At 41.1% G+C, this 27,723-nt stretch overlaps 1 protein-coding gene across 2 annotated transcripts; it reads left to right on the plus strand.

The window, feature by feature from the left end:
- The first annotated feature begins 531 nt into the window (after window positions 1-531).
- Window positions 532-27,707, plus strand: LOC101155733 (uncharacterized protein KIAA1522 homolog). Of its 2 annotated transcripts, none has more exons than XM_004082617.4 (8): window positions 532-833; window positions 7,515-7,833; window positions 21,638-21,781; window positions 21,915-21,958; window positions 22,043-22,178; window positions 23,018-23,125; window positions 23,210-26,848; window positions 26,992-27,707. In XM_004082617.4, the coding sequence occupies exons 2-8, from the start codon at window positions 7,539-7,541 to the stop codon at window positions 27,003-27,005; spliced, it is 4,380 nt and encodes a 1,459-aa protein (XP_004082665.1). In that variant the 5' UTR covers window positions 532-833; window positions 7,515-7,538; the 3' UTR covers window positions 27,006-27,707. The 2 variants fall into 2 exon arrangements, with proteins under 2 accessions (XP_004082665.1, XP_011488780.1); XM_011490478.3 differs by lacking the exon at window positions 532-833 and adding an exon at window positions 6,453-7,359.
- The last annotated feature ends 16 nt before the right edge of the window (window positions 27,708-27,723 follow it).

A 27,723-nucleotide genomic window follows, 5' to 3' on the forward strand; every position in this document is an offset into this window, starting at 1 on the left:
GAGTCACAAAGCCACAAAGAACCCAATATGTTTAAATCCATTCTGTCTTCATAAAAGAAAATCAATTTGACAGAAAAAGCTTGAAAAAGGAAAAGCATATATGCTATAAAAGTTGTACAGTTATTTTTGTTTTTTTCTAGTGGGTTGTTTGTTGATTGATTGGCACATATGTGCACTATGGTTGCATTTAGTGGGCAGGAAATGCTATATTAATTGAAATAGAAATATGACAAACAGGGTTTTTCTTAAATGTTTGACATGTTTTGATGTTTCGGAAATTGTGGTGCATTTGTAAAGTTTTTCTATTGCTTTTAATCGCTTCACAAACAAGCAAACAAACACACAAACAAACAAACACTTTGAGTCAAATAAGCAGTTTTTTAAAGGGAAAAAAGTCGTCTTAGTCTGATTATCTATCATTCTTGAGTTTATTCTTCTTGCAGTTCCGTCTTTCCACCTCTAGATGTCCTCGCAACGTTAACAGCGGCCTCTTGCCTACCTGCGCGCATGTCCAACCTCCTCCAGGTGGGACTTGTAGGTCGGGTGAAGTTTTCCTTCAGTCCTCGCTTGTTTGATTTTGTTGAGTGGATCGCCTGAAGACAGTCAGCAGCTTGACAGCGCAGGAAACACTTTGACTAAACCGAAGTGAACCAACCGGGACAAACAAACCCACTCGTTCCTTCACACACACACGAATTCTTTTGCGGAAATGCTTCACCTGAAGTTTCCCTTCGGACGCTGAAAAGTTTGGAGTCGCAGAGGAAGGAAGCAGCGAGGCGCTTCAAATGGGGAGTGGGTGAATCAGTCCAGCTGGATCTTTAATCTAACTTAAGGTAACTTTAACGCTCTCTTCATCCGTGTTTTTGTTTAAAGTTTTACAAAAGTTTTCCATCTAAAAGTTTTTGCCTCGCAGCATAAAAGTTTTTTAAAAGACATTGCAAGAGAGAAAAGTCTAAGTTAAAATTAGAGCTGTATGTTTAATCAATCCAGTACACTTTCATAGTTAGTTTTTACATCTTGATATTTAGAGACGATTTACCCTTGAACGTTGGTTTTTTTTTTTACCCCCAAAATCTTTTTTTTAAGCATTGATGGCAGGATGTTAAATAATCCAGATGTCATAAAAAAGGAGGTGTGAGCTTTTGCTCTGAGGTACTTTTTCAAACTCTGACAATGAGGAGTACTGTTTCCTGTCCTGGCAGGAGATGCTCATTCATGTTTTATCTGTGTCTCAGATAGATGTGGAGTGTCTGCTTGTTGATTAACCCGTAGGACATCATAAAGCAGACCTCTTTTCTGTTTGTCTGCCTCTTCTGCACCTTGGACTGAGCTCTGGATCGATCAGAAAAGTTCATGCAATTTAATTTTTTTTCCTTTTACGTCTTAAGCTCTTGCGCTCTCTCTCCTGAAAGGTGAGGCTGAGACTGAGCCATTTGTTTAGAAAGGGTGTGTCGCATACTGGTGCTGCTTCTTCACTGAGCTGCCAAGTCTTGTACCCATGGAGATTACAGGTGTGTTGTGCAAGCTTTGAAGGTGAGATCCAGCAGACGATCCAGGTATGCGGACAGGTAGGAGAGAAACTCGACTTCCATCAGCTCCTCTGGAGCCGTCTTTGTGGAGGAAAGGTCAAAAGCTGCTGGTCAAGAAGAGGAAGAGTGTTGTAAGAGAAGCCTTCAGAGGAAGCAGCTGCTCTTGAGTAAGAAGCGTTGATCAGAAGGGATTAGCTGATCATTTACTCATCAGTGAGATGGTTTCCAGCTCTGTGGAAATAACCAAAGTGACTATATAAGCTGAGCAAACATTATTTGTCCCTCGTAAGACCAAAAATTAAAGCCGTTATGGAATTTAGATCATTTTGGCGACTCTCAGACTGCTCCACTTTTAAAAAGATATTGTTTTCGGGGAGAGCGGCCAGGGTGTATTTCCAAATCCAAAGTGTCCAGCTGTGTTTGCTTTCTCTGTAAACTAGCCACCATTGCAGCACGGCAGTTCCTTTTCATCCGAGTTGGAGCTGCCACTTCAGTGGTCTCATGCTCCGCGCCGGCTACAATCCTGGCTTTGGAAGCCTGGCAACCCCTGAGAGCAAAACAAACAGCCCACTTAACAAGCTGCTTTCCTGCTTTTTTTCCTTCTATTTTTTACTTTTGTTTTTTGTTTGCAGACATAACACGAGGCCAATCAAAACTAGCAACTTTCCAAAAATGGATATTGTCACACGTAAAAATTCTCATTTGTCTGACATGATCCCGTGACAGTGACTGTGGGTGGAATACGAGTGTAGAATATGGGATTTTTTAGGCATAAAGGCAGTTCCTGAAACCAGATTTGGACAGAAAAGTTCCTCTGATGGTAATTATGAATCTCTGTGGAATGCAGCAGCCTCTATTAGCGGACATGCTGCTGCATGGCTCAAACAGCCGCGGCGCACCAGCTCGCATTACTTTGTCAGACTGTTTTGCAAACTTTCACACAAATATGGTGACCAAGGAAAAGCCCCGAGTACTTTCCTAAAATGTTACCTCATTTGTTTTTCATGTGCTCTTTACCTGCTTGCATTTGCTCCACACTGAGTTCTTCATGTCAGAAACCAAAACAAAGAAACTTTTCTTTAAGTTTTTTTTTTTTTTAAACTCCGCCTCTCCCATTAAGGTGGGAAATCTCACATCTGTGGCAGAGCTCCTGCATGAAGAGAATATTATAAAGCCACATAAGCTTCTCGGAATTGGGCCTTTCCAGTTTGTCTCCCTGCAGCGGCCCCATCCTCCATCCCTGCAGGTTTTTGCAGATGAGTGTGGTTCAGGTGAGGTTACTTAAGACTGAGTAGCAGCACTCACCTTTGTTTGAGAACGACCAGAAAGGAGGGCCAACGCCCCCGATAGATGCCTGCAGGTGCTGCACAGGAACACCAGTTTTACTCAGTATTTATTAAAATAAGAAAGCAGACATTTTTTGAGGCATCTGGACACTTTCCAGATCATGCTTTCCCCTCCTCAAAAGTAAAGTATTTACCCTCTAATCTGCCTTTCTGGTGTGGACTGATCTCCCTCAGCTTGATGTCAGCTAGAGGATATCTGCCACGTGAAACCCACAGCTCCTGCTGTTGAATATGAACGGCCCTAATGGATAAACTGAGCCAGTCCTAATTCAAACAAAGGTGGCTGTCTCTACCACTCCCTGTTTCCTTATCCTTGTGGGGCATTGCAGTCTGCTCTGGCAGCCTCTCTGGGTGACTCAAAGTTACATTTCCTAACCCCCCCCCCCCCCCCCCCACGTCTCTCGGTACCTGTGAGATTTTTGCTTCTTTTGTTTGCCAGAGCTGATAAGATTAGAATTGGGGGGGGGGGGAAAGTGATTGCATTAAAAAAAAATGGAAAAGCTGCTCCCTGGAGACCTTGGTCCTTCACAATTCTGTCAAATATTGTGTTAACCTGCCGGGCATGACACACTTGAACCTGGCTTATCGCTGCGTTCCGTGCAGCTTTTATGAATCTATTCCTCTGTGCTGCTCAGTGAAGCTGATCTGGATGCATCAACCTTTATGAGCTCGAAGTCAGTCTAAGGTGTTTGGGATTTTTTGCCACATTGACAGACAGATACAGGTTGCTTATCGTTTTCAATTTTCTCTGTAATCTGGGCTGCATGCTTCTGGCAGACAGATGTCAGCACTTGATGTTGCTTTAAGTTTGTTTCCTTGGCTGCCGAGGACGATGGGAGTCCAAGATTTCCTCTGGAATTTGTGTCCTGAAGCCACGATTCATATAGCTGTCAGGTTTATAAGATCGATTCATTGGGTTTCCAGAAGTGCAGAGTGTCTGAAGGGGGTGCGTAAACTGTTATGCATGGTGCTCTCTGAGTCGGCGCTTCTGATATTGACACAAGTTGAAGTTTTATTGGGGAGGGGTCAAAGGGATTTCTGGTGAACATTGCATGTTGGGACACATGTCTTCTCCAGCTGGACCTTCAGCTCAAACGGCTAAAAATAGCAGTTCAGCTAACACGGCAGCATCTGATTTAAATATGACCACAATCAAACTTCTGGGTTTGTGTCAGTGTCATGTACTACAGACACAGTGGAGCTTGGGGTTAAGTAATTGCTGTGACAATAGTGCAGCGCTATAATTAAGATGTCAGTGTTGTAGTTTTGAAAACAAACTTTTGGCTCGTTCAGAAGTTTTGAATCATCAATTTTAGTCAATGTCATAAACAAAAGCACAGATGTTCATAGAGATTTATTTCAAATTTTCTCCTGTTTTTGCATAAACTAGCTGTATATGTTTGCAGAACTGATAATTAGAGGTTGCTGCATGTAACCGCAGTGTGAGTCACATCCCTGCACAGACACTGGTCTTATGGGTGGTCTTTGCTCGGGTCCACAGTTCACAGCGTTGCTCTTGTCCCGCTGAAAAGAAGCTAAAATCTCACTGGACTTTCCGCAACAAGGCAACCTGACCTTCTACCCCCCTGAGAGGGGCGTCTTATTACTGAACAGTGATGCGTGGATCTTAGTCATGCTTTAAATGACTGTAATTTTGAGCAGGAGCACTGCAGGGATAAGTGCAGGGAGAGGCTGGTACTTTCTGCCCAAGATGAATACTTTTTTTTGTTGTTATTCACTTTTCACACTCTTTACTTACAGTTCCACATTCACTAAGCTGTTTCAGATGTGCTTCAGCAACAGTAAAACCGAAATTTAGCCTTATTGCATTATAATGACAAACTACTTGAGATTTAATCTGTGGCAACTCAAGACCCTGTGTGAAAGGCCATGAATGTAGTCATTTCTTCCTTCTGTCAGGAAATAACAGGCTCACAAGACGAGCAAAATGCAACACTAAGAGTTTGTTTCCTCAATGTCGTTTACTCACCCATCCACCCATCGATCTTCAGAACCCGCTGACTCCCTTTCGGGGTCGCTGGAGCCAACCCAGCAACTGTTGGAGGAAGGCAGGGTACACCCTGAACAGGTCACCAGTCTGTTGCAGGATAATGTCATTTACCCAAAAAGATCATTCTTTGACTTCCGGATTGAAGCACACTTGGAAAAAAAAACAAAAGTAAACCAGGCGCAGTTCATTGAGTAACCACTAGGGGTGTGTTATACTAGGAACTTTTTCCAAATTCAATGTGGTATTAAAAAAGGGCCTCAGATCAGCTCTATTGGAGCACAACTACTGTGTAGCTCCATCAGTCATCAGTGGAGTGTAACCAAAAAACATAACAAGCATGGTAGTTAATTATTTGTAAATGGAAATTTGTTGTATTTATGTGCTTGTTAAACTAAAAGGATTGGACAATCTCCAAGGAAAAGGGTGTGGCTTTATATCGGAGAGCCCCCCTCCACAGACAGCTCAGATGATTTGGGCATCTCTTTTAAATGCCTCATGGTCGCCTCTCCAAGGAAGCATTCTGGGCATGTTTTACCTGATGGAGGCCACCAGAGAAGATCAAAAACACTAGAAGGGCTTTGTCCCTTGGTTGGGCTGGGAGGGGCATATCTTCTTGAAGTGCTGCCCCTGGGACCTGGCAGCAAATGGATATACCTTTTTTTTTTGAGGTGTGGTAAAAGTTATGGATTCAAGTTTCCAAAAGCTTAAAGAAAAGCTGAAAATTGTGTTTTGGGTGTTTTTCAAGATGCTCTTGTGGCAGGCTTCTCATGATGGAGGACATATATTAACAAAATTAGGCTTAAAATAGCATCTCTCAATATTTCTTTATTCAAGTTGTTGTGAATCAGGAGCAGAAAAAAATGCAGTTTGAATAAAAAAGCCTGTAACTGTGCACTGGGCACAGTTACAGGCTACAAGGCTACAAGCTCCCTGCTCAGCAACAGGAAATGGAAAGAGGGGGCGGGGATGCTCTATGTGTCAGCAGTCCAGCCCACAACTCAGAGGCTAATTTTTAATGAGCTACTGTCACTCTGCTGAAACTATGTCCTTAAATATGACACAGGTTTTTTGATTTTGGCTAGAAATGGTTGGTCAGGAAACATACTGAAGTCTTTTGGTATTTCTATACATTATAAAGCTATTTTTAGAAGGACCACCAAATACTCTACCTCTGGTTACTTGATGTTGGAAAACCTTTTTTTTTCAAATAGTTTTTACCTCCCAGTAAGTGCTTTTCTGTATTGGATAAAAGCTAAATCAACTCTTCCACAAACTTAACAACCTCCATAAAAGGAGGATTAGGTGAATATACATCCCTTTAAGTCTTTGAAGCAACATTGCTTAACTGGTGAGATTCCAGCGCAGAACAACTAAAGCTGAATAAATGTTTTTAAAACCAGTGTGTTTAATGTCAGACATGTGGCAGCACATCTTTTAAATGGATGCCCACAAGACTTTTCCAAATCAGAGTTATCCTACTTCTCATTACATCTTCATATCTCAGTTACACAGAGCCATACTGATGAGTCGCTGTTGTGTTCCTCAAAGAACATGACAAAGGTTTAGTGTTTTGGCTTCATGTTTTGTCATGTTTCGTGAACTCTTCCTGCAGCCTGAAGGATCCTTGCTCGCATTTCTCATGTGTTACTAATTTCAGATTGTAGCGTTCCTTCATGGGAATGACCTAAAAATGACTCTGGGGCCAAAAACATCCTTCTCGACATCAAGAGGGATTCATCTCGTTTTGAGATCCCCTCCAGCTCAACTGTTTAGATTCCTGTCATCCTAAGAGCGCGTTCTTGCATTAAGCCTTTGATTTGGAGAGGCGTAGCTAAAATAATGCACTGCTGGAAGAAGCCCAGCATAAGCGACGAATCCCCAGGAGCAAAGCTGGGAAATCTGCCTCATGGTGAGGAAGTTGAACAAGGTGAAGAATGGGTGGGTGGAGGAAGGAAACAAAAGGGAGGGCAATGAGCTCATACTATGGAGATATTTGAAGGCCTACTGTTCAATAGCATTGCCTCTGCTTGTGGTTGTTTTATGTATATCTGTAGCTCTTCTTCTGTGTAGAAGTGCGGTAACTGATGGGCGCGGCCTCCAACAATTATGACTCCGTGTTTTGGAATGAAGGGAGTGGTGCCAGTTCTTTCTTTTCCAGAACAGTAAAGTTTGGTTAAGAACAAGAAGTGGGATCTGTTCTGGCTGAAGGAGCAGTCACCACAGAGACTCAACAACAGGCTTTGTGGAGCGGACGGAGAAACAATGCCCATCTGATTGCACTGGAATGGCTTCTCAAACGCCTGACGGGTGGGATCAAGGACCTGCATCCACATGTGTGGAAGCAGACGGCAGCAGCGAGGTTCAGTTGTGAGGGAATCAAACCTGGAAACAATCAGTAATCTGATGTAATCTCCAGCAGTTTTTCATTTAGCTGCCACTTGATTTGTAATGGTGTTTAATTTAAAACAGCTTGGTGAGTCTTTTTCTGTTTAAGATCCCTTTGCTGCCTTAATTATCACAAGAAAATAAAAATAGAAAAATGAGCTTCAGATCTACTGTTTGTGATTCATTTAAATGGTGAACAAAAGTGAAGACTGTTTCTTTTTCTTCTTTTTTTCTCTCTCTCAGGGCATAGCTCCAGTTTGAAGCGGCATGTCAAACCGTGACTCGCTGGGGTTTGGGGACCTGCTTCCCCAGGATGTGGTCAACATTTTTGTCCGGGAGAAGAACGGCAAAAGGGGACGAAAGAAGCGAACCCGCTCCCTGGGCAGAGCTTTTGGCTGGTTAAAGAGGAGGAAGAGCAGAAAGCTCTCTGCCAATGGCCAAGGCCCGGGTCTAGGTCCCGCCCTGGACCTGGCCCTGGACGGGCTCTCTGCTGGCCAGCAAGGAGGAAACAAGGGAGGACACAAATCTACAAGACATGCTCATCCACAAGGAAATAGTCATGGTAAGAGGCCAGCTTTCAGTTTCCTATGTTCAGGAGCATAAAAATAATATTTTTTGTTGCAGAACCTTAAAAAATAGTTATTGTTATAAACGGAGACTTGGAACCATTGCATCTATTCTGATATATTTGGGTCATGCAGTTCCCACAATGCCACCAATTTTCACTTTGATCATTCGTTTAATAAATTACTGGACAGTGATTGTTAGACCTGAATAGGCCAAAAGTATTCCAGAATTTGTATTGAAACAGGATTTCTTCCTTTATATAATTTGAACTACATTTTCTTTTTCCTCATTTTTTCTGCTTTTTTTCACATTCCAACTGCTTGGAATTTTTTCCGCTTTGACGATCTTTGCTTGAGTTTTCCTAATTTGTGTGTTCATCATCTCTGCACAGAAACATGAGAGAGACTTCTTAATCTTTGATCATCTTTTGATGTATTGTAAAAGAGTTCCCAGTCATTTTTTTTATTATGATTTTGCCGGTTTAAAAAAAAAAAAACTGTCATTTTCTATGATGTAGTTTCTGCAGAGTGGCAGTGGTTCCTTAGAAATTGGCCTCAGAGTTGTGGACGGGACTGTTGGCGCTGGATTAAGCCTCTGCTGATCTCCCATCATCCCTTTAGTGCTCTCCTGCTAGTTTACAGCCCCTCACTCCCCCAACCCAACATTTTCGGTGGAACAAGAATGGCGAGCAATATTGGAGCTGACCAGCCGTACAGTTTTGAGCCAGATGGCAGCTCAGACAAGAACAACAAAAGACGTTCATGGGTCTTTAGTGTCACAACAATTTAAATACAGAAATACTCGGACACATTTTTATGTCATTTTAAAAACACCAAAAACGTAATCGTCATTGGAGTGGGTCTTTAAAGCAGCGAATGTTACTTGATATATAGATTATTGGCTTTGACCTCATCCATTACTTTGTGGATTTGCTTTCCGATGGGGGGTGGGGGTGGGGTGTACCACGGGTGCATGCGTGTTTTCCCGTGCATGCTGGGGTTTTCTCTGGGCACTCCGGCTTCCTCCCACAGTTTTAACAGCATGGTAGATTTCATCTTATGCTTACTCATAGAGCCTTGTACTGATGTGCAAAGCAAGCAAATGCATGTTGTAAGCCTGTTGAACAACAACAAGAGGGCACTTAGGCTTTCGTTACCAAGAAAACTGAAGCAACACTGAGAGGTTTCCCAGAGCCACAGATCATGTTGGAGCTTGCACACAGGGAGGCTGCACCGTACCTGTTCGTCAGCACGGTATGAACTGTCTGAGAGATATCTCTTCATTGCCAAATAAATCTTCCAGTTAGACAGTCAGGCCTGGAACTTAATGAGAGCATTGTTGTATCTCGTCGGCATCAACAAAACCAGAAACTGAGTTCTCAGGGCTGCTCGTCTGGCACTAGTGACGCTTGTGGTTACCTGCTTCACATACAGAGGAGGCTTGTTTATTTTGTCTTCTCATAGAGGAAGCTCAGATCTCAAGTGGGAATGGTGTTGGGGATTTCCAGTGGATTTCAACGTATTTGGTCAGACTTTGTGTAGATTCACCCGCAGCAGATGATGAATACATGGCGACGTGTTCTCAGTCAGGGTTGTGGTTTTTGGTAGATGATGAATTCGGGGACAAACACCTCAGTCGGGCTCCGTTTGTGAGCATCTTTACACACGTATTCCTTGTCATTGTGTGCCGATAATCACAAAGGTTTAAACTGCCACACCAGCCAGAAGTCAGGAGTTCCTCTTCTTCATACTTTTGAGCTCCGGGAGAATGCAAGACAAATTTAATTTCCTGGATGTTTATCTAACTTGCAAACACAGAAAATCCTAATCATTTTCCTTCAGGTAACAGAATATCTTCGCATCGATCCAGGGGTTTTGTCTATTATTGTGTTGCTGTTGAGCCCTGATGCTGGAAAGAGCAAGAATCAAAGCCAAGACTCTTGATGTGGAGGAGTTCTAAAAACATTCAACATTTTTATAAAATCTTAAAGATCCACTCTAAAAAAAAAATAAATGTTTTTGATGTTAAACATATTCTTGGGGGCATTTTCAGATGAAAAAACTTCATAAATCCTGACAAAACACATGACTTTATAGTTTACTAATTAAAATATAGGTTAAACATAAGAATTTTTTTGACATCTGTTTCATAAGAGATGCAATTGATCCAGGTTAACAGAAAATATTGATTAGTGGTTTTGAAATCAGATGAAGTTCCAGGAAGGTTTGAAGAACAAATGTGTTTATTTTTAAGATTAGATTTTTTCAAAAAAGAAAAATAACAAGTAAAACTTTAATTTGATAAACAAAAAATCAAATTTCTGTACTTCAGTTGGATAAAAGATCTAAAAACAAGATAGAACTTCACTGACATACTTTCAGTCAAGTGAAACTGTTCTCCTCTGGAGAACGAACCAAAGTACCGAAAATCTTCTCTTAGCACATGAAAAGCTGTAACCTGTTTTTGGTTTCACTTGAGGAAGGGAGTACAGGTTGACCTGGCTTTCCTGGCAGGTTGAACATCCCGACGTTTTTTTTTAATTTTTTTTTGATGTTTTTCTTTTGCCTTTTTGATCTGCAAGGACAGCCTTTTTCAAAAGTCAACATTTTGCAGACCTGCTGTGATGAGCCACATCCTCCCTGTTCACCTTGTTTTGCCTGTGATCCTTTGCAAGCCAGACTTTCGAGATTACCTGTCCTTACAAGTTTATTCCATTTCATGTTTATGTGGGTCTTTTTGATGATTTGTCGTTCACCAGATCAGATCTTGGACTAAAAGATCCGCCTCTGTTCTGTTGCTCCTTTCTCTCCCCTTTATCTTTTGGAGTGTTAGGAGGAATCCCCCTCCAATTGATTGAAAACAAGCCAGTTGAGGTCTAATCAGGTCGTACAGTCTCATGCTGTGGAGGTCACCTGTTTGCTCGAAACACTCCCTGATGGATTCCTCACATTCCTGATCCTTGACATATTCCTTTGAGGAAGCCAGAAAAAGGGAGCCCTTTGTGTTGCTGCGAGTTTGTTTGGCTTGCAAGTCCGGATCAGGACATCTGAGCCTTTTAAATTCGCCTTTCGTTGTCAAATATTTAGACGCTGCTTTACAAGAACCAGGACTGGTAAGCCTGACTGTGCAGCCTGTGCTTTAGGGTATCAGCCCAGACACTGTGCTGTAAATCCTTGTCTTTTAAAGATGTTTGTGGAGCATGGGACGTCCACTGAACACATCAGCTGGAGCTCCGCTCTCTTATTTTACTTACTTTTATGCCTTTTACAGCTCTTGACTTGAACTGGTTTTATGTCAGTTAAATTGGAGTGCATTGAAAATAAATATTTAGAAGAAAAAGCTAACTTGGATCTTATTACTGGAGCACAAGAGACTGATTACAGACTCACTCTGATTATCTTTTGATCTATTTTAAAGCGTTCCCAGTGGTCTTTTAATTATATTTATGCCATTTTTAGTCAAAATACAAAAACCTGTGTTGTTTTCTTGGACATAGTTTCTGCAGAGCAGCAATAGTTCATTAGAAATTCATCTGGGTCTGAGTTGCATGGAGCAAAACTCTCCCCCTGTCCCCCCTTCCCCACTTCATTGCGGAGCAGGGAGCTTGTGGCTCCGCCCAGCATATTTTCTACATCACAAAGAAGCTCTTGGTCAAACATTTTTTTCATCTTCTCCTCTCTCCAATTATTTGTATAAAGAAAATCTAAGAAATGCAATTTAAGGCTTATTTTTCTTTTTATATGACCCCCATCATGAGAAAAATGCCACAAGGACATGTTAATAACCCCAAAAACACAGTTTTCAACGAATTAGGTCTTCAAAACGAAAGTCTGACTGTTTCAAAAAATGTTTCCTATTATCTTTTTCTGTATAATTTGGTGCACACAAAAATTCTGGAACAGCAAATGTGTCTGCTCAGAAATAAAGAAGGTTACTCTGATTCATTGTAAAAAATCAACTAAACAAATAAATACTGCCTAGAATGCAATATCAATGGACTGATTTTACACTAAGACAATTTTCAAAGGATTCAAAATCCGCTTTTATATTGGGTTTGATTGTTAGAATTAGTTATTTAGAATTAGTCATGGCACTAATAACCAGTCCTAATCACTGCACTTATTTAAATACTTTAACACCAGTGCACCAATCCAGGGTATTTGGATTGAAGTTATCTAAAAAATAACTTAACAAAATAAATGTGTTTTTGTTTGTTACTCCCTAGTCTGTAGATTTTGTTGTTTCTTTAATAACCACGAAACAAAGAATAAGTTGCTTTTTCATTGTTTTGTTCCAACTAAATTTTAAACTTTATCAGCTGTAAAGATAGAACTCATTTCCTTATCAGATTAATTCATAGATACAGTTGAAGAAATCTAACTGATGTTACCTACATGGGCAGGATCTTACGTTTTCTAATTATTGTAGCCATAATTGCACATCCTACACAATAACTACCCATGCAAGAAAAAAAGGCATCTTTATTGAAAAGACAATCTAATCTGTGTAAATATTTATCAAGACCTCTATATAATTAATATGTTCATCTCCTGTGTAATTGTCTGCACAAATCTATTAAACCAACGTAATTGAGACAATCAATAATTGACTAAAATAAGCCCCTAAGAATAGTAAGGATAGGGAATTGTTGAGTTTAGTATCTTAGATTTGTGGTTTAAACAGTAACAGCTAAATGGGGAAAACGTATCTCAGAGCAATAGTCTGTGAGAATAAAAAAGGTGAAGTTCATTTCCTTTAAGAAAACAATGTCAACAATGGATTTGATCATGATGTATTGTTCTGATAAAATCTGATATGATCAGTGACACAAAGCCAAACCTCAAAACATGTGGCAGAAAATCTCTTGTCCTCATAGCAGATATTTATACTGCATTACTAATAAGATTGAAATATATTGCATGGTCATTGGCTAAACAAATGTTGAAGGAAATGATGCTGAACAAGGCTGACATTTTTCATAAATGTTTTGTTGTCATTGGGAAACTAGAATATGCAGGAAAATAGAACTTTGTTTCCCTTTTCAACCCTTTTACACCACAAAAGCAAGGTAAAATACACAACTAATGAAGTCTGTTGTAGCTTAGTGGTGTATATTTCTTTGAAGTATGTGGCCAAGCAGCAACTGCAGAGTCGTTTTTCAGGTCATCTGACTTACCCTTCACCTGCATGGACTTAAATCAGCTCAACATACAATGAGACGTTTTTGTGAATTTGTAAAAATAGTCTCAGAGTTGATGTGGAGTCGAGGGTGGGGCGCCTGTGACCTGTGGAACTTGACAGTCCAAGCAGACTGGGCTTTTCTGCACCTTAAAGACGCAGAGAAGCCTTCTTAAAATCGAAAAGACCATTTAATGCTTTTGAAATGCTGAAACTGTTCTTATTACTGCGTTAAAGTTTGATCATAAGCTGAAAAATGGAGTTGGTGAAAAAACAACAACAAAAACATCAACACTTTTGATAATGTACCACTCAAAAACACCAAAGGTAGAAGAACAGGTTTGATAGGGCTGCCTTTAGTTTCCTTTTCTCCCTCTCATGGCGGGAATTATTCAACTTCCTTTTTTTATACACTTTTGCCTGAGGTAGTATTCGTTTGTGTGTGCTCACATTACTTTAAATGTACTTTAAAACACACATTGCTTTCATTTTAAATGAATATTTAAGTAGCATAAGTAACAGAAAGTGTCTTACTATGCAATTTTATGAGAATTTTGAGGTTTACTGCATCTAATGGACAATTAATAGTGAGATTTTAATGTCAAAATATGCCAATTTCTTCCTGGTTTGAAAAATGAAAATTTTTCATTTTGATATATATATATATATATATTATCAAAAAAGCTGAGTTTGACTTTGCATTAAGGAAAATACAAACACGAATAAAATAAAATTTAAAAAGAAATAAATATATATATATATATATATATGTATATATCTATTTATTGTTTTTTCGTGTTTGTATTTTCCTAAATGTAAAGTCAAACTCAGCTTTTTTTTTTCAGCTCTTCCACGTCAAAGGACAGTAAAATGAGAACAGCTTTGTTGCATTCTGACAGTAAAGGGGAATGTTTGCCAGCGAGCTGGGGCTGATAGGAACATTCTTGGAGTTTTGCGAGTCACCTTGTGACTTCTGTCTTTCAGTTCTGCAGTATTAGAGCAAAGGAATAATCTTGTTAGAGATAACCTTGTTTGCTTTTTAACTTGCTTGAGCAGAAACTTTGATAGTCGACACAGCGCTATATATATATATATATATATATATATATTTTTTTTTTTTTTACCGCATGGCCAATTTATTTTGCAGCCAGTTGTATCTTTAAGTGTTCAAAAATAAGGTTCACCCATAATAGGTTCGACCATTTTGGTGAACATAATAACAAACACGCTCTTTGAGCTGCGCTGCTGACCTGCAACGCTGTTCCCAGACGCAGATTTGCTTCTCAGTACATTTAGGTCATGATCCACCAAAGCACTTTGGTTTCATACAAATGTTTGCTTTTGAATAACAAACATGGAGTTTATTTGAGTATGACTAAGGATGGAACATATTCTGAATCCTCCTGTTTGTGAGGCTTGCACGCTCCTGTGAGAATAGAACTGTGGGGAAACTTCTGGAGTTATCTAATCATCTCAGCCTTTTAGCTGAACCTGGAGTAGCCTTGAGGTTGATGTGTTGCAGGACTTTTGCAACCTTATGTTTTTTTCTTTCATAAAGAGTCAAAAACTATTGAAGTAATTTAGCAATTTTTCCTATTTCCAGGTGGTAAAAAAACAATGAAGTAAATGAATGAAAAACAATTGCACATCGTCTCAGAGAGTCACGCGTGGAACGGTCTCCTCACTTTTGAGTTCTTCCAAAACATTTTTCCTTGATTTATTGTAAATAATTGCTCAATTGTTTTTATTTTTATTTTTTATTTGAGCCAATACGAGTGACAGACCACCTAGGAACAGGAGATCTCTTAAGGTCCAGACATCTCACAAACTGTTATAGCAGATGATTAGAATAGAATCCTCTGAATAGAATAGAATTATGATTTTCTTCCAGAGGCTCATTTCCCAGGTCGGACACTGACATTGGGCGAGAAGGCCACGCCAACCTCATCCATATCTGTATGGAGTTTTGTGCGCTGGTGCGTAGTCATGTAGGAAGTGCCTTCCCCAAAGTTCCCCACAACACTGAAAGATCTGAACTGTCTACTACAGCGGCTTCAGACTCCAGGCCTCGAGGGTCAGCCTTCTGTTGGTTTTTCAGAAAACCCTGCCTTATCTGCAACTGATTACCTCAATCAACCAGGTGTGTTCGGCCAATAAGGACATGCAATGGAGGATAGTTGTAAAACTTGCTGGTTTCAGGCCCTTGAGGTCTGGAGTTTGACACCTAAGGGGCCGAGTCCAGTTCCTGAAAAAGCAAAGTTTGTCCCTAAAACGAGTCAAATGAGAACAAATCTTCTGGAAACTACCAAATCCATCAGAATGCAGATGAGGAATTGTGTTTCGTTCATTGCGCTTTTTGGCTAGAATTCAGCTTCTTGTTCATGGAAACCCATTTCAGGAAGCTCAGTACACTGATATTGAGTGAACCTAAAGGCCATGTGAAGTTTGGAGCTCTGTATTGACTGTCTGCAGAATGTGAGGGACGCCTGCACTCTATGCCCTCCAGCATCTGCTGACCAGGCTCTCTTCCACTTTGTTATAATGCCATTGACAGTTACAGAGAAATATTTACAAGTGTGGGAGTTTTAATTTTCTCTTATTTATTGACTGGCTGGCTAGCTGGCGTGTTGTCAGTATCAAGATAAAACAACCCCCAAGAGGATTGAAATCTAACTTTGATGGTTTGCATGGTATAAAAACCTGCTTTTTATATCTCTCATGCAGAATGAGATTCAGTTAGTCCTATTCATCCTGCAAAATCCTATTCTTTAATTTGTTTGGGTAAATCTTTGAAAAGTGGTTCCTCTCTAACAGTACCAGCAAATAAGCAGAAGCAATATTTCCTTGTTTGGTTCCATTTGGTGAACTGATGTAATATTAACTTGCAGCAAAATCTGGACTGTGGAACCGGATCCATACTGGTTTCTTGGTCCTGCAGTGCTGTAAGGTGCAGCCCTTTATGTTACATAATGTATCTATTACCTGGATGGCCGTCTTTGTCACACTACACCCGCTGCTTCCTCTTTTTCAGCTCTGATGTTTAATTCAAGAGTACAATTAGACAATGGAGCACACAGGCTTTGACCTGGCTTCATCTTTGTGTGCTTTCTGTCTCCAGGCTGATTTTTATTTTTATTTTTTCCCTTCTCTTCAGACACTTTTCCCACTGCAATCATAGAGTATTTAGTGATGTTTTTGCTGATTGGGGCCTGTGTTCCTGACAGACACCACCCTCACAGCAGGAGATAATGTTTCTTCATGGTTGTCTGCTCGGCTGGGCAAAACAAGAGACATGTTGGGGCAGAGATGGGAGTTCTGTGTGAGGTATTGCCTGATTCCCACATCAGAGCCAGTTTGTCTGTACCAAAGACATAGACAGACAGACAGGCTCATCTGAGGCAATCTTTCGATGACCCGCACGCCGCCGGGGCTTTGAGGCGGGAGGGAAAACTGATGCACATCCTTCCGTCTTTAGACCTAAACTTTGAATGCCTCTCGTCTGTCAGGACCAACCTTTACTCCACAGGAGCAGTTTTTCCTGTCTGAAGTTGTCTGTCTTCATGTCTTTTCAACCATACTTGCATAAAAATGGATGTTTTCTGTTTACATAAAAGTAATTATACATTGTTAGCACACCTTAATACATCGTTCTCTCATCTTTACACAACGTACAATTATACCGTGACTAATTAGAAAGTCTTGCACAATCTGCATGACTTCAGTAACAATCCTGCCTCCTCATTAGTTCAAAATGTTACAAATTTTTCCCAAATTGTTTCATGTTTATACAAAGGTTTATGACTTGCCTCCACTTGTATTGCGATTTCTCTCATATTATAAGGCACATGTTGTCTTATCTGTACATGTGGCCGGTTAAACAATTGAAACTCCTAAAGTACTTTTAGAATTCTTGCAATTCCTCCTTTCACCTCCTTAGTGTCTAGAGAACTTTGTCACAGCACTTCCCAGTTTTTAATGATGCCTCTCTTTAGAGGTGACACATAAAATGAAAAAAAGAACAATGATTCTTTTTAGATTACCGAACCGCACTCTGACCCATCTTTGGAGGAGGTCTCCGTTCGCTTCCAATCGGACTGAGCTTCGGTTCGCTCTGAGGTTCCTCAGACTGAATACAATCAGTTCCGGGAGCGGAGCAACTGAACCAAAGTGGCCACCGTAGCGAACGTAAACGGAGTAGGAATGAAGCTATACATGACCTGTGGAAGAATATAAATGGTAAATGATAAATTGCTTATACTTGTATAGCTCTTTTCTACCTTCCTCGAAGGCCCAAAGTGCTTTAGAGTCCCATTCTCACATTGATGGCGGCTCCGCTGCCGAACACTGGCACCAATCTTCCACCAGAGGCAAGTTGGGGTTCAGTGTCTTGCCCAAGCACCTTTTGACACATGGGCGGTCAAGGCGGGAATTGAACCTGCAATCTTCTGATCAGACGTCGACCGCCCTACCTGTTAGAACTTTTATTTTGACACCGCTAAAAACGCTTCTTACATGCATGTAATTCTTGACCAATGACTATAGAGATGTTTAGTTACGTGGTTGTGTTTTACAAGGTTCAGGACTCGAGCTGAATCAAATTAAGCGGACTGGGTTCGGACCAACGGATTTTTCCAGTCTGAATACACACTTAATTATAGTACCTTAATACTGTTTTGAACCAAAATTAAAAAAAAACTTTGTTTTTTAGGACATAGTTTCTGCAGAGTGCCAATAGTTCATTTGAAATTCATTTGATGCGAAGGATCATCCCTGTGTTTCCTCTCTCTCCCTCTATCTTACAGCCCCCTTCAACCCCAACCTAACATTACTGGTGCAACAAAAAAGTGAGCAACATTGGAGCTATCCAGCCATACAGTTTTGAGCCAGATTCCAGCTCAGACAAGGAAAACAAAGACGTAAATGTATCTAGTTGTCAGCAAGTAGAGGCATCAGAATGGAGTAGAGCAGGGAGCTTGTGGCCAATCAATTGTAGATTTCACGTGACAACTATAAGCTTTTTCAAACACAATTTTTTTATCTGTACCTGATTGACAACAAATTGAATAAAGAAGTACTCGTAAATGTTATTTTAAGCTTTATTTTTTATTTATTTTTTATCTAGGTTACCCCACTTTGGTGGGACACAGCCTGGGTATATAGATAGATAGATAGATAGATAGATAGATAGATAGATAGATAGATAGATAGATAGATAGATTTTTATACATGTCCATAAGAGAAATGCCAGAACATTTGAAAAACACCAAAAACAATTTTCATCGGAGTGGGTCTCTAAAGTTCCTTACCTAATCAACACCCTTTTTGTGGCTACAATAATTTTCTTTTATCAAATACTTTCCAAGAATTTGACCCAAAAAAAATACAGAACATGTGTAAAATAACCTTAAAACATGTCATTATTTTTTTGACCTCCTCTTTTAAATCCACTTTTATTTACAGTACAGAAAAAAATAAACCAGTATTTACCTCTTTAAAAAAAATAAAAAAATCTTGTGGGTTTTTATTTACATGATGAAGTTTCAGACTTGAATAGAGTCATCACATGATTTAAAATCCATTCGATTTGGCATTTAAGTCGCAGATGTAAACATCAGATAGGGGTTGATGATTATCACCCCCAGTCTGACAAAACATACAGCTTTTGCACAATCCAGCAGTGACAGATGCTGTGATTAACATGGAATCACTTGAAAAGTGACTGCAGGACCTTGTTAACGTGCCCCACCCATCACTCTGTGCCGTCACGGTAACTCGATAAGTGTTTTCTGCTATGAGACCCTCTTTTTATCGTCTAACTAGTGTTCTGTTCTTTTTCTCTCACAACTAGGCATTGATACCACATGTCACTAATTATCGTCCTCTTTTTTTTTCTTAGTGAAGCATGTTTGTCTGACTCGCTCTGTAGGATAACAGCCACACTAATGTTTTCCATTTGCTCACGTCATGCCTACTCGGCACACCTGGAAAGGAGCCAGCACTGTAGTTGCAGATGCAGCTGTGGTGTCCGTATGTGAAGTCATTCTTAAAAAGAGAAAAGAAATTTAAGTGTGACTCTGAGTGGGTGTTTGTAGCCTCTTGGGAATGTGGATGTGTGTGTTCTTCTGTAAATGTGTTCGTCTGTATTCCTGCTGCATAGAAAATAGACTGGGTGTAGTGTTTCTGAAAACAATAGCATATTTTTTTTCTTCTTTGCTCTGTTGTGATCATGAGCCCCTGAGCCGGGGACTTCTTTAGAACATATTTTTAAAATGAAAATTTTGAGCCACTTTCGCCACCTTGTGGCAAAGCTACAAGGCATATTTCAAGAGTTCATGAAGTCTAAATCAAGGCAAGATTAAGATCCCTTAATCTCTGAGGCCCCCTTTAGGATTTATTTGACAAATATTCCTCTTTGTGCAAATTGGCATAAACCAAAGCTTATTTCTTTAAGTCAATTCTTGGTTTGTTCATGTCTGAATATATTTTGGGTTACTTTTTGGAGCATTACTTATTTCATTTTTAACTCCATTTAGTGTTTATTTTGCTGAGTTAAACTAACCCAGAAAAAAAGTTAGTTCCTTTTTAACCTCAGAGTTGGGTTAAAATTCAACCCAACTTGGGTTATTTATTTATTGGGAGTGTTGGTGTCTGCATAGTGCTTTCTATAGTATTTTTCTTATTCTTTATGTTTATTTAAAAAACTGTCATCTGTAATTTTCTTTTAGCAAACATGTTGTGGGCCACTTGAGTTTAAGGGATCCCCTAGGTCATGTGGCTCTTAACCCCTTAACGCCTACGTTTATTTCCAGCTGTGACAAAAAATGCTCGCCTATAGTTTTGCTTTCAAGTAGTTGTTAAATTAAGAAGGGATCATGCCTGATGAGGTGTGGATTATCAGACGACACGGAAACCTGTTTTAGGAAACAAAGAAAGCAGTGATACTGAAAACTAACATTATGGTGGGGTTTTTCTCTGTAAGCTGTTGCAAGGTGGCACCTCAAATCCCCAGCTGATTCTTTCCTGTGATGTTTACATGTTTGACACGAGTCTGATCTGCTTCCTGACTGGTCGGTGTGATCTGAGCATGCATAGAAACTAGGGGCCAACAGTGGCAGCCTGGCCTGCGTATTTGTTGTTTACAATGGAGAGGCAGGAATTAGTCTGTTGAGGATTAGCGTCTGGGCTTTCATTGTCCATTGGCTGCAGAGGCATCCTCTGCTCTGAATGAACAAACATGAACAAAAACATCTAATCTGAACCAGTGGAGGATGTCTGTTCAGCCACTGCAGGATTTAGGATTCATTTAAGAGAAATGAGAAATTATTGAAATTAGAAATGAGAGATCTGGTGGTGGTGCTGACATCAAACTCTTGGTGTGATTTTTATTGCTTTCCCTCTCTCTTTAAAAGCAAAGGTAAGTGAAGCATCACTCTCATTATTCATAATCATCTCTGAATAACAGGTTTGCTTCAAGCTGGCTATGAGGATGGACATTATGGATTCAAAATGTATTTAAAAAAAAATCCAACTGGTAATTATTCATTGAAGTTAGAAATTATTGCTGTTATAAAGCAAAATGACAAACAAAAACACAAACTCCAGCAGGAAAAGATGCAAACAGGTTTTAGTTGTCATATAGAAGTTTGTGTTCCCCTGTGAGAACTAGATTCCACCCCAGTGAGTACTTTGGATTTTTTTTCATTAAAAAAAGAGATGATTTAAACATAAATATGATTTAAAACAACAACAAATATTCAACATTAAAGAAAGAGATTGATCAATAAAAAATGCCATCAACAAATATTTCCCTATTAAATTGGTTCAAAGTTCCCTGTTTCGTTGTTGTTTTGGGAAAAATGGATCAAAATTAATCTGAAGACTGTTTTTCTGCGTTTTCGGCTCACATCAAAGTCATTTATGTCCATTTTGTTTGGTTGTCCATATTTTTTAATTTTCAAACAAAGGCGGAAACCTCATATTTTGTATAGTTTTAAAAGTTAAAAAAAAATGTTAACATTAATGTAACGTTGCTGGATAATTCTTTTTTTAACCGTGTCTTGTGCTTTAACTATCAAATTTCAATTTTTTGTTATTTTTTTTTTATGTAACCCTTTTAGCAATTTTTTTATATTTTACTTTTACAATTGTACCCAAGCTCTTCATCTCTGTATAAAACGGTAAAATATTCTCTGTTTAATAGCTGGTCCGGTCAGATTTAAGGGTAAGAAAAACAATTTGTAGAGAACGCTGTTAGGGATCTCCAGTAATTGCCGATTGATTACAAGTTAAATGTTTATCTTAGTAATTTGCATTTGTAAATTAAGTAATTTTCTAGTTTTTGATATTTTACAACTTCAGTTTTAGCATTAATTCTGTGTGGAAAAAGGTCTGAAAAGTATTGAAGGAAGTGTTTTTCTCTGGAAGGTGGACAAAAGGTATTTTTTAAATAATGACCTATTCTTTTACAAGTATGTATTTTAATCTTGCATAAAAATAAGTGGAATAAGTGATTGAAATCTCACTCTAATTTGCTTAATATTTCAGTTTTAATGCCCCCAGTTTGGGCCCTTGAATTCTCTTGCTGCCAGGCTGACCTCCCAACTCTTCCTCTCTGCTTCCAGCTGTATCAAAGCGAGAAAATGAGGACCAGACCCTGGCGCCCCCGCCTTTCCTGGAGAATGTGTTTGTTGAGGCCAGCAGACCCAAGTACCTGGAGGACCTGCACAGCGAGGCCTTGGAAGGACTAAAACTGATGCAACAGGAAGGTACAATCACAGTGTCTGATAGCATCTCTGGTGCATTAAGCTGCCGCTGCAGATCTTTGCACGGTTCAGTTCAATGAATCACTGCCAAGCGTGTGGCTGCAATTGGTGCGATAAATAGTTCTATTCTTTGCAGAGAGCAGTAAAGGAGTGGAGTACCAGGACAATGAAAGCACAATTGTAAGTTTATCGCACACAGTTGTTGTGCAGCTGAGGCCTATTTGCTCATTTCAACTCTGAACAAACTTTATTTTCTTTCTTCAGTCAACAGTGACGACTCAAACAGATGGAGAAAGCGCAGGGTTTGTGACGGACAGCACTCTTCCGGACTCGTCTTCAGTGGTTTCTGCTCAGTCATCAGTGTCCGCCATGTCTTCTCGCTCTGGACTCACGAGACAAGGTAAACATAAAATCCCATATTTAAAAGCCCCCCCAATTATCTCTACCTAACAGATCAGAAATAGGGGGAATATTGCAGATTTTATTGTCAGAAAAATAAATTACATGGTGGAATCAAATTTTCTAGATTACAGTGGCCTCTTGTTTATCATGGGGGCTACGTTCTAAAAATATATATAATCTGCAAAGTTTTACAGATGTTTAAGGCAGTAAAACCCCTCAGTAGACACTTTATATAAATTCAAAACAATACATTTTTTTCTCTTCCTTAAATTATCAGAAGTTCAAACCTTCATAGAAAAAAAAATCCAGTGTTATAGAATGAAACCAAAGATCTGCTCGCTCTGCTCGACGAAGAGTCATGCAACTCTGGCAAGCTGAACGCATTCTGTTCAGGGGACAGAGGAGACTGGCTGACAAGGTCTGCAGCTAAAAAAGATACACAGTGCCATTAAAAAAACAATCAAAGCTGGATTTAAAAAAAATCAATGAAACAGTTAAATTTGTATACCAGCCTATTTTCAAACCTTAAACATAATTTAATCTGTTGACAATAATCTGGATTTAGATTAAATTTGATGTTGGTTAGATGTGCAGTTTTATTCAGCATCCAGGGCTGTCCAACTCTAGTTTTTCAGGCCTACCATACGGCCTGTGTTTTGGGTTAAAAGAAAAATCTATGCTAATGATTAGTAGGAATAGAAGATGTCAGGTTTTCACGAACTCAAAACATCTAATCCAGAAAATTATCTGTTAGTAGGAGCTCGAATCCAAGTTAGGAGGTAGCTGCTGGGCAGATCTGGTCTACAGCTTATTGCTCTCTTGTAAATCTTTTTCTAGAATCAACATTTAGACCTTTGAATTCTGGGAAAAAGGAAAAAGGCAAGAAGAGAAGAAGACAAAGGAGAACAATTGTGGGGATCCCACACCACGTACAGAGAGAACTGGGTATGCAGATGAAGTTTAAAAACATACGTTTTATTCCTGGTATCTCTGAAGCTTAACCTGATCGCTCCTCTTGCCTTTTGTCAGGTTTGGACAGAACTGGTTGGATGCTCAATCCGCCTTTACAAGAGGAGCATCTTTACAATGGAGAGACTGATAACGGCTTCACCTCTGATGACCAGCAGAACGCTGAGTCAACAGAGGAAGCTGCTACCAGCATTACCGCTGTGAAAAACCTTCAGCCTCTCAGCAAAGACAACGTTGAGCAGCTCGGTGCCACCCTTGCTGGTCATGGGGACGACCTGACGCTGCTGCATCGCTTCAATTCTGGTTTAACCCGTGGACAGAGGCCTCAGTCCTTGGCGGTGCCCTGGATGACCACTGCCTCCGGCAACCAGAAGCTTTCCCCTGGTGCGGTCATGTCCATGTCCCCCCAGGCTGCCTACATGTCCAAAATCATCCCCAATGCGGTGTTGCCACCTTCCATCGAAGTGGTGGAAATCAGTCGTGGCCAGAGCCGCAGCAGCGTGCGCACAGTCACCAAAAGCAGCCTGGTGGTGTCCAGTCCGAATTCCTCCCGCCCTTCCTCGAGAGCCTCCTCTTCCAGATCTACTTTATCTAACATCACCTCTGCTTCCCGCTGCATTCTTCCTTCTACGTCCGGCAGCTCCCTCTGGAGCAATTCCGAATCTTCAGAGACTTTGGTATCAGACACCTCAACCATCTTCAGCAGCAGCACTGCACAGCAAAACAAATCTCCATATGGAGAGGCTTCTGCTAAGGAGGACAAAGTTGGCCCAATTTCATCCAATTACAGCCAAAATGGTAAGATAGTTCTTAAAGGAGGTGAGAAAAATGCACAGTTTGGCAGAAGTATGTCTATCAAAAAACCAAAAAGGGCTCCGCCTCCTCCAAGCCGCTCTTATTCCCTTCACAATAAAATAAAGCGACGCTCAAGAGATCTGATGGAACTTCAGCCCTCCACTTCTGGAAGACCTTCTTTCCAGAGTGAGGAGAACAATAACATAATTGGATTATCTTCAGTCCCATCCAAGAATGGGGACAGCCCTGGTTACCACGGAGACACAAGTTCTCTAGATGAGTCTTCTGCCTCCGTGGTCTTCCCATTTATCAAGCCTCATTCACAAGAACCAAAAACAGAGGTCAGAGTGGAAGTGGAAAAAGTTTCTAAAGAAGTTCCACGCGAGAAGCAGGAGAACAAGCGCAATAAAACCCGTCCTCCACCCACTGGTTCCTCCAAGCAGGAGCCAACACCCTTACAAGTCTCCAAGGAGGTCCAAGGATCATCTACAAAACACAAGAAAAGCATCTTTGCTAAGTGGTTTTCTGGTTCCCATTCTCCAGCTGTCCCCAAAGCAGAGGCAAAAGTTCAGGAAAAGCCGAAACTCACAGAAGAACTGAATCCTGAAGCTGGTACAGCCAGCACCCACCCCTCTGTACGGACCTTAAGAGACCTTTTTAACATCCCACCGTCTCCAAAGGTCCACGCCCCTCCACCTCCTCCACCAGAAGTATGGGCTCACAGCAAGCGGACGTTCGAGTTGATCTTTGGACCCCCGGCCCCAATCGACCCCGCTGCTATCATCAAGAAGAATCCCAAAGACAGACGACATCAGAGACAGTCCTCCTCTGTCTCCACAGAGGGCTCCACCAAAGGCTCGGTGGTAGAAAGAAAACACAAGAATCCAGCAGAAAAACTGGAGGCTTCAGACAACCAGTCATTTCAAGAAAGCAGGGATTTGAGAACGGAGTGTGACGACAAAAAGAACAATGAAGAGTTGGAGCAGAATGAAGGTCTGAAAGAAAAGGACGAGAAAGTGAGAGTAGGTGATGTGTTGAACGGGATGTTAGTGAAGGTCATAGAGAGACGTCAGAGAACAGAAGAGAACCAGAACGTGTTTATAGAAGGAAAGTCCAGTGTGGGAGAGCTGCCTGCTCCTACAATAGTTAGCATTTCCTCCTCCTCACCTCCACCTGAATCCCACCTTCCTCATCATCCCTGCACTGGACAGACCATGGATGCTACGTCAGGGCAAGTTGTATCTCCAGAGTCATTCTGGCCCCCACCACCCCCACCACTGACACAAATAGGAATCAGCGGGTCTGATGAGGCAGACCTCCCGCTTCCACCTCCACCTCTTTTTGGTGAGGAGGGGCTTTCTTCACCTTCGCCGCCAGAGGCGAAAGCTGCACATGTCGATGTCATAACAGCTAAACCAAAGAACCTCTGTCCTCCTGAGGAGGTGATGCTTTCACCTCTAAAAATCCCCCCTCCTCCATCATACACAGCTCCTCCTCCACCTGCAGAAGTTTCTCCTCAGCATGAGGTGGTTCCTGCACCAAAGTCTGAAGCTCTTCCAGGTAAAGAGGTCACCACCTTAGCTACAGCAGCGGAAGAAGCCTCACTCCCTCCAGCAGTAGAAGCCTTCCATCCCCTTCCAGATAAGGTTGCTGCTCCGCCCTCTCAAGAAGATGCCTTTCAAGCTATAACCCAGGCAGCTCCTGAGAGCAAGCTCACCCCGCCACAGAGTGTCCCTCCTCCACCATCGTCACTATCACAGCAGCAAGAGGAGATCCCATTGGAACAGGAAGGAGATTCATCCAACAGTTTTCCCCCTCAGATCATTCCACCTCCTTTAAATCCTCCTGTTCAAACTGTGTCTGAAATAACCTCAGCATCTGATGAGCCCCCTCCTTCCCCCCCATGTGACTTTAGAAACTCTCCCGTTCCAAAATATGTTGAGGAACCTGCTCCATCTCCACCCCAAAGCATCCCTTTACCTCCACCTTTGCCAGAGAGTGGTCTTGTCAGCACTAAGCTGCAGTCTAGTCCTGTTAGTCAAGAGGATCAAAGTCAAAAGCAGATGGCTGCAGCTGCTCTGCCTGAAGAACCTTCATCTCATATCACCCCCTCCCTCCTGAATGCAGTGAAGCTGCGCTCTGTGAGCTGTAGTCCTGAACCTCCTGAAGCTCGTCAGCAGACCTCAGATTCACACAAGGAAGCCAGTCCCATCATCACCCAGACTCTGCTGCAGACTGTGAAGCTACGGTCGGTCAACAACAGCCCAGAGCCCCCCGAAGCTAAAGATCAACCAGAAACAGAGGTCAAACTGAACCAAGAGCAACCTGAAAGCCAGGCCCCGACCTCGTCTGCTCCTGCTGATCCTCCGCAGAAACCTGTCAGAAGAAGTTTGATTCTGGGAGCATCCACATCTCCTTCTCCACCTGTCGATGCTGCTCCACAACCAACCCTACCCACGTCTCAGTCTGTTTCTGCTCCTGAAGCCACAACTGTCTCCATAGCAAAGCCCTCTCCCCCTGTCGCTGCATGTCGCTCCATGAACCTTCAAGAGGCCATCCGCATGAGGACAGCAGCCAGATCAAAGGAGAACCCTTCATCTAGTCTCAACCTGCACCCAACTTCACCTTCAAACCTTCAGAAGTCCCCAACCAGCACGGCCAACTTTATCTTCTCTAAAATCAACAAGAAGGCTGAGGATAAGACGGTACTGGAAACCAAAATTCAACCGAGGAACCAGGAGGTTTCTTCTGTTACAAAGATACCCAGCGTAGAAGAGCCAGTAAAGAAGGAGGCCAAGGTGCCGCCACCTGTTGCAAAGAAGCCAAGAACCGAAAGCAAAGGGGCCGAGATCAATGAAGACACGGAGCAAACTGCAGGACAGGAAGCACAGAAAGGTGTCAAAGGTAAGAGAATCCAAATAAGTGATGGAGATCCTCCACTGACTAGCACAGTTATCCTTGGCGCTAAGCTGGCTAACATTCAAACTTCGTGGGTTTCTGTTCTGACCTTCCTGCAGGCTTAACGCTTTCCACATTTCCTCCTTTAGAACCAGAAGAGTAAATGGACGAGACAGCAGGTACTGTTGGAAGAAGAACCTCCTGCATATCGAGACTGAAGAAGACGTGGGACAACCTTATCAATGACTTGGAAACTCTACTGCAAAGCTTTGTGCGACTTAAAAAAAAACGGTGTTTGAACAGATGAAATGCCAATTTCAGAAACCGCTCTGTGTAGGAGTTATTCGTTAATGGTGTGGGTCTTCATTTTGTGCATTTTACAGAGTTAATAATATATGTTTTGTTTTTTTAATTAGAGGGAATCTTTGTTATTGCCAGAGATGCGTTTAATCTGCCCTCAGGTGTTCAACAGTGATTGTACCACTGACTTGTCCCCCTGCTGATGTCACAGCTTTAGTCTTGTGGGAGCTCGTATGTAAATATCGAAGCATTTTTGTATATTTAAAAAATACCCAGTATAATGATTTGTTTTGTATGGTTTCCATGAAAGTTTCCACACCCGTTATGTTTTTAGAAAAAGCTATCTTAAGTTATTTGTCCTGTTCAAAAAGGAGTCTCATGAGCGGAATGAGGCACAATTGAATTATATGAAAGAAAATTCTACTTTTGCATCCAGATAAGCACATAAAGGAAAATATTTTCAGCTGCTTTTTGTTATAGTAGAGGCAATATCTTTAAGTTGCAACTTAATTTTGATCATATTTCATAATAGGTAAACACCGGAGGAAATAAAAATCTAAGGAAAAAAATCATCCGTTTCA

Source organism: Oryzias latipes, chromosome 22 (genome assembly GCF_002234675.1).
Source record: "Oryzias latipes chromosome 22, ASM223467v1".
Classification (NCBI taxonomy): Eukaryota; Metazoa; Chordata; class Actinopteri; order Beloniformes; family Adrianichthyidae; genus Oryzias; species Oryzias latipes.

Bases quoted from the DNA above. Each gene is read 5' to 3' on its own strand.
- LOC101155733 (XM_004082617.4), top strand. From the start codon at position 7,539: ATGTCAAACCGTGACTCGCTGGGGTTTGGGGACCTGCTTCCCCAGGAT. The intron at 21,959-22,042 runs GTAAGTTTATCG...TTCTTTCTTCAG, and splicing joins AGGACAATGAAAGCACAATT to TCAACAGTGACGACTCAAAC. The intron at 23,126-23,209 runs GTATGCAGATGA...GCCTTTTGTCAG, and splicing joins CCACGTACAGAGAGAACTGG to GTTTGGACAGAACTGGTTGG.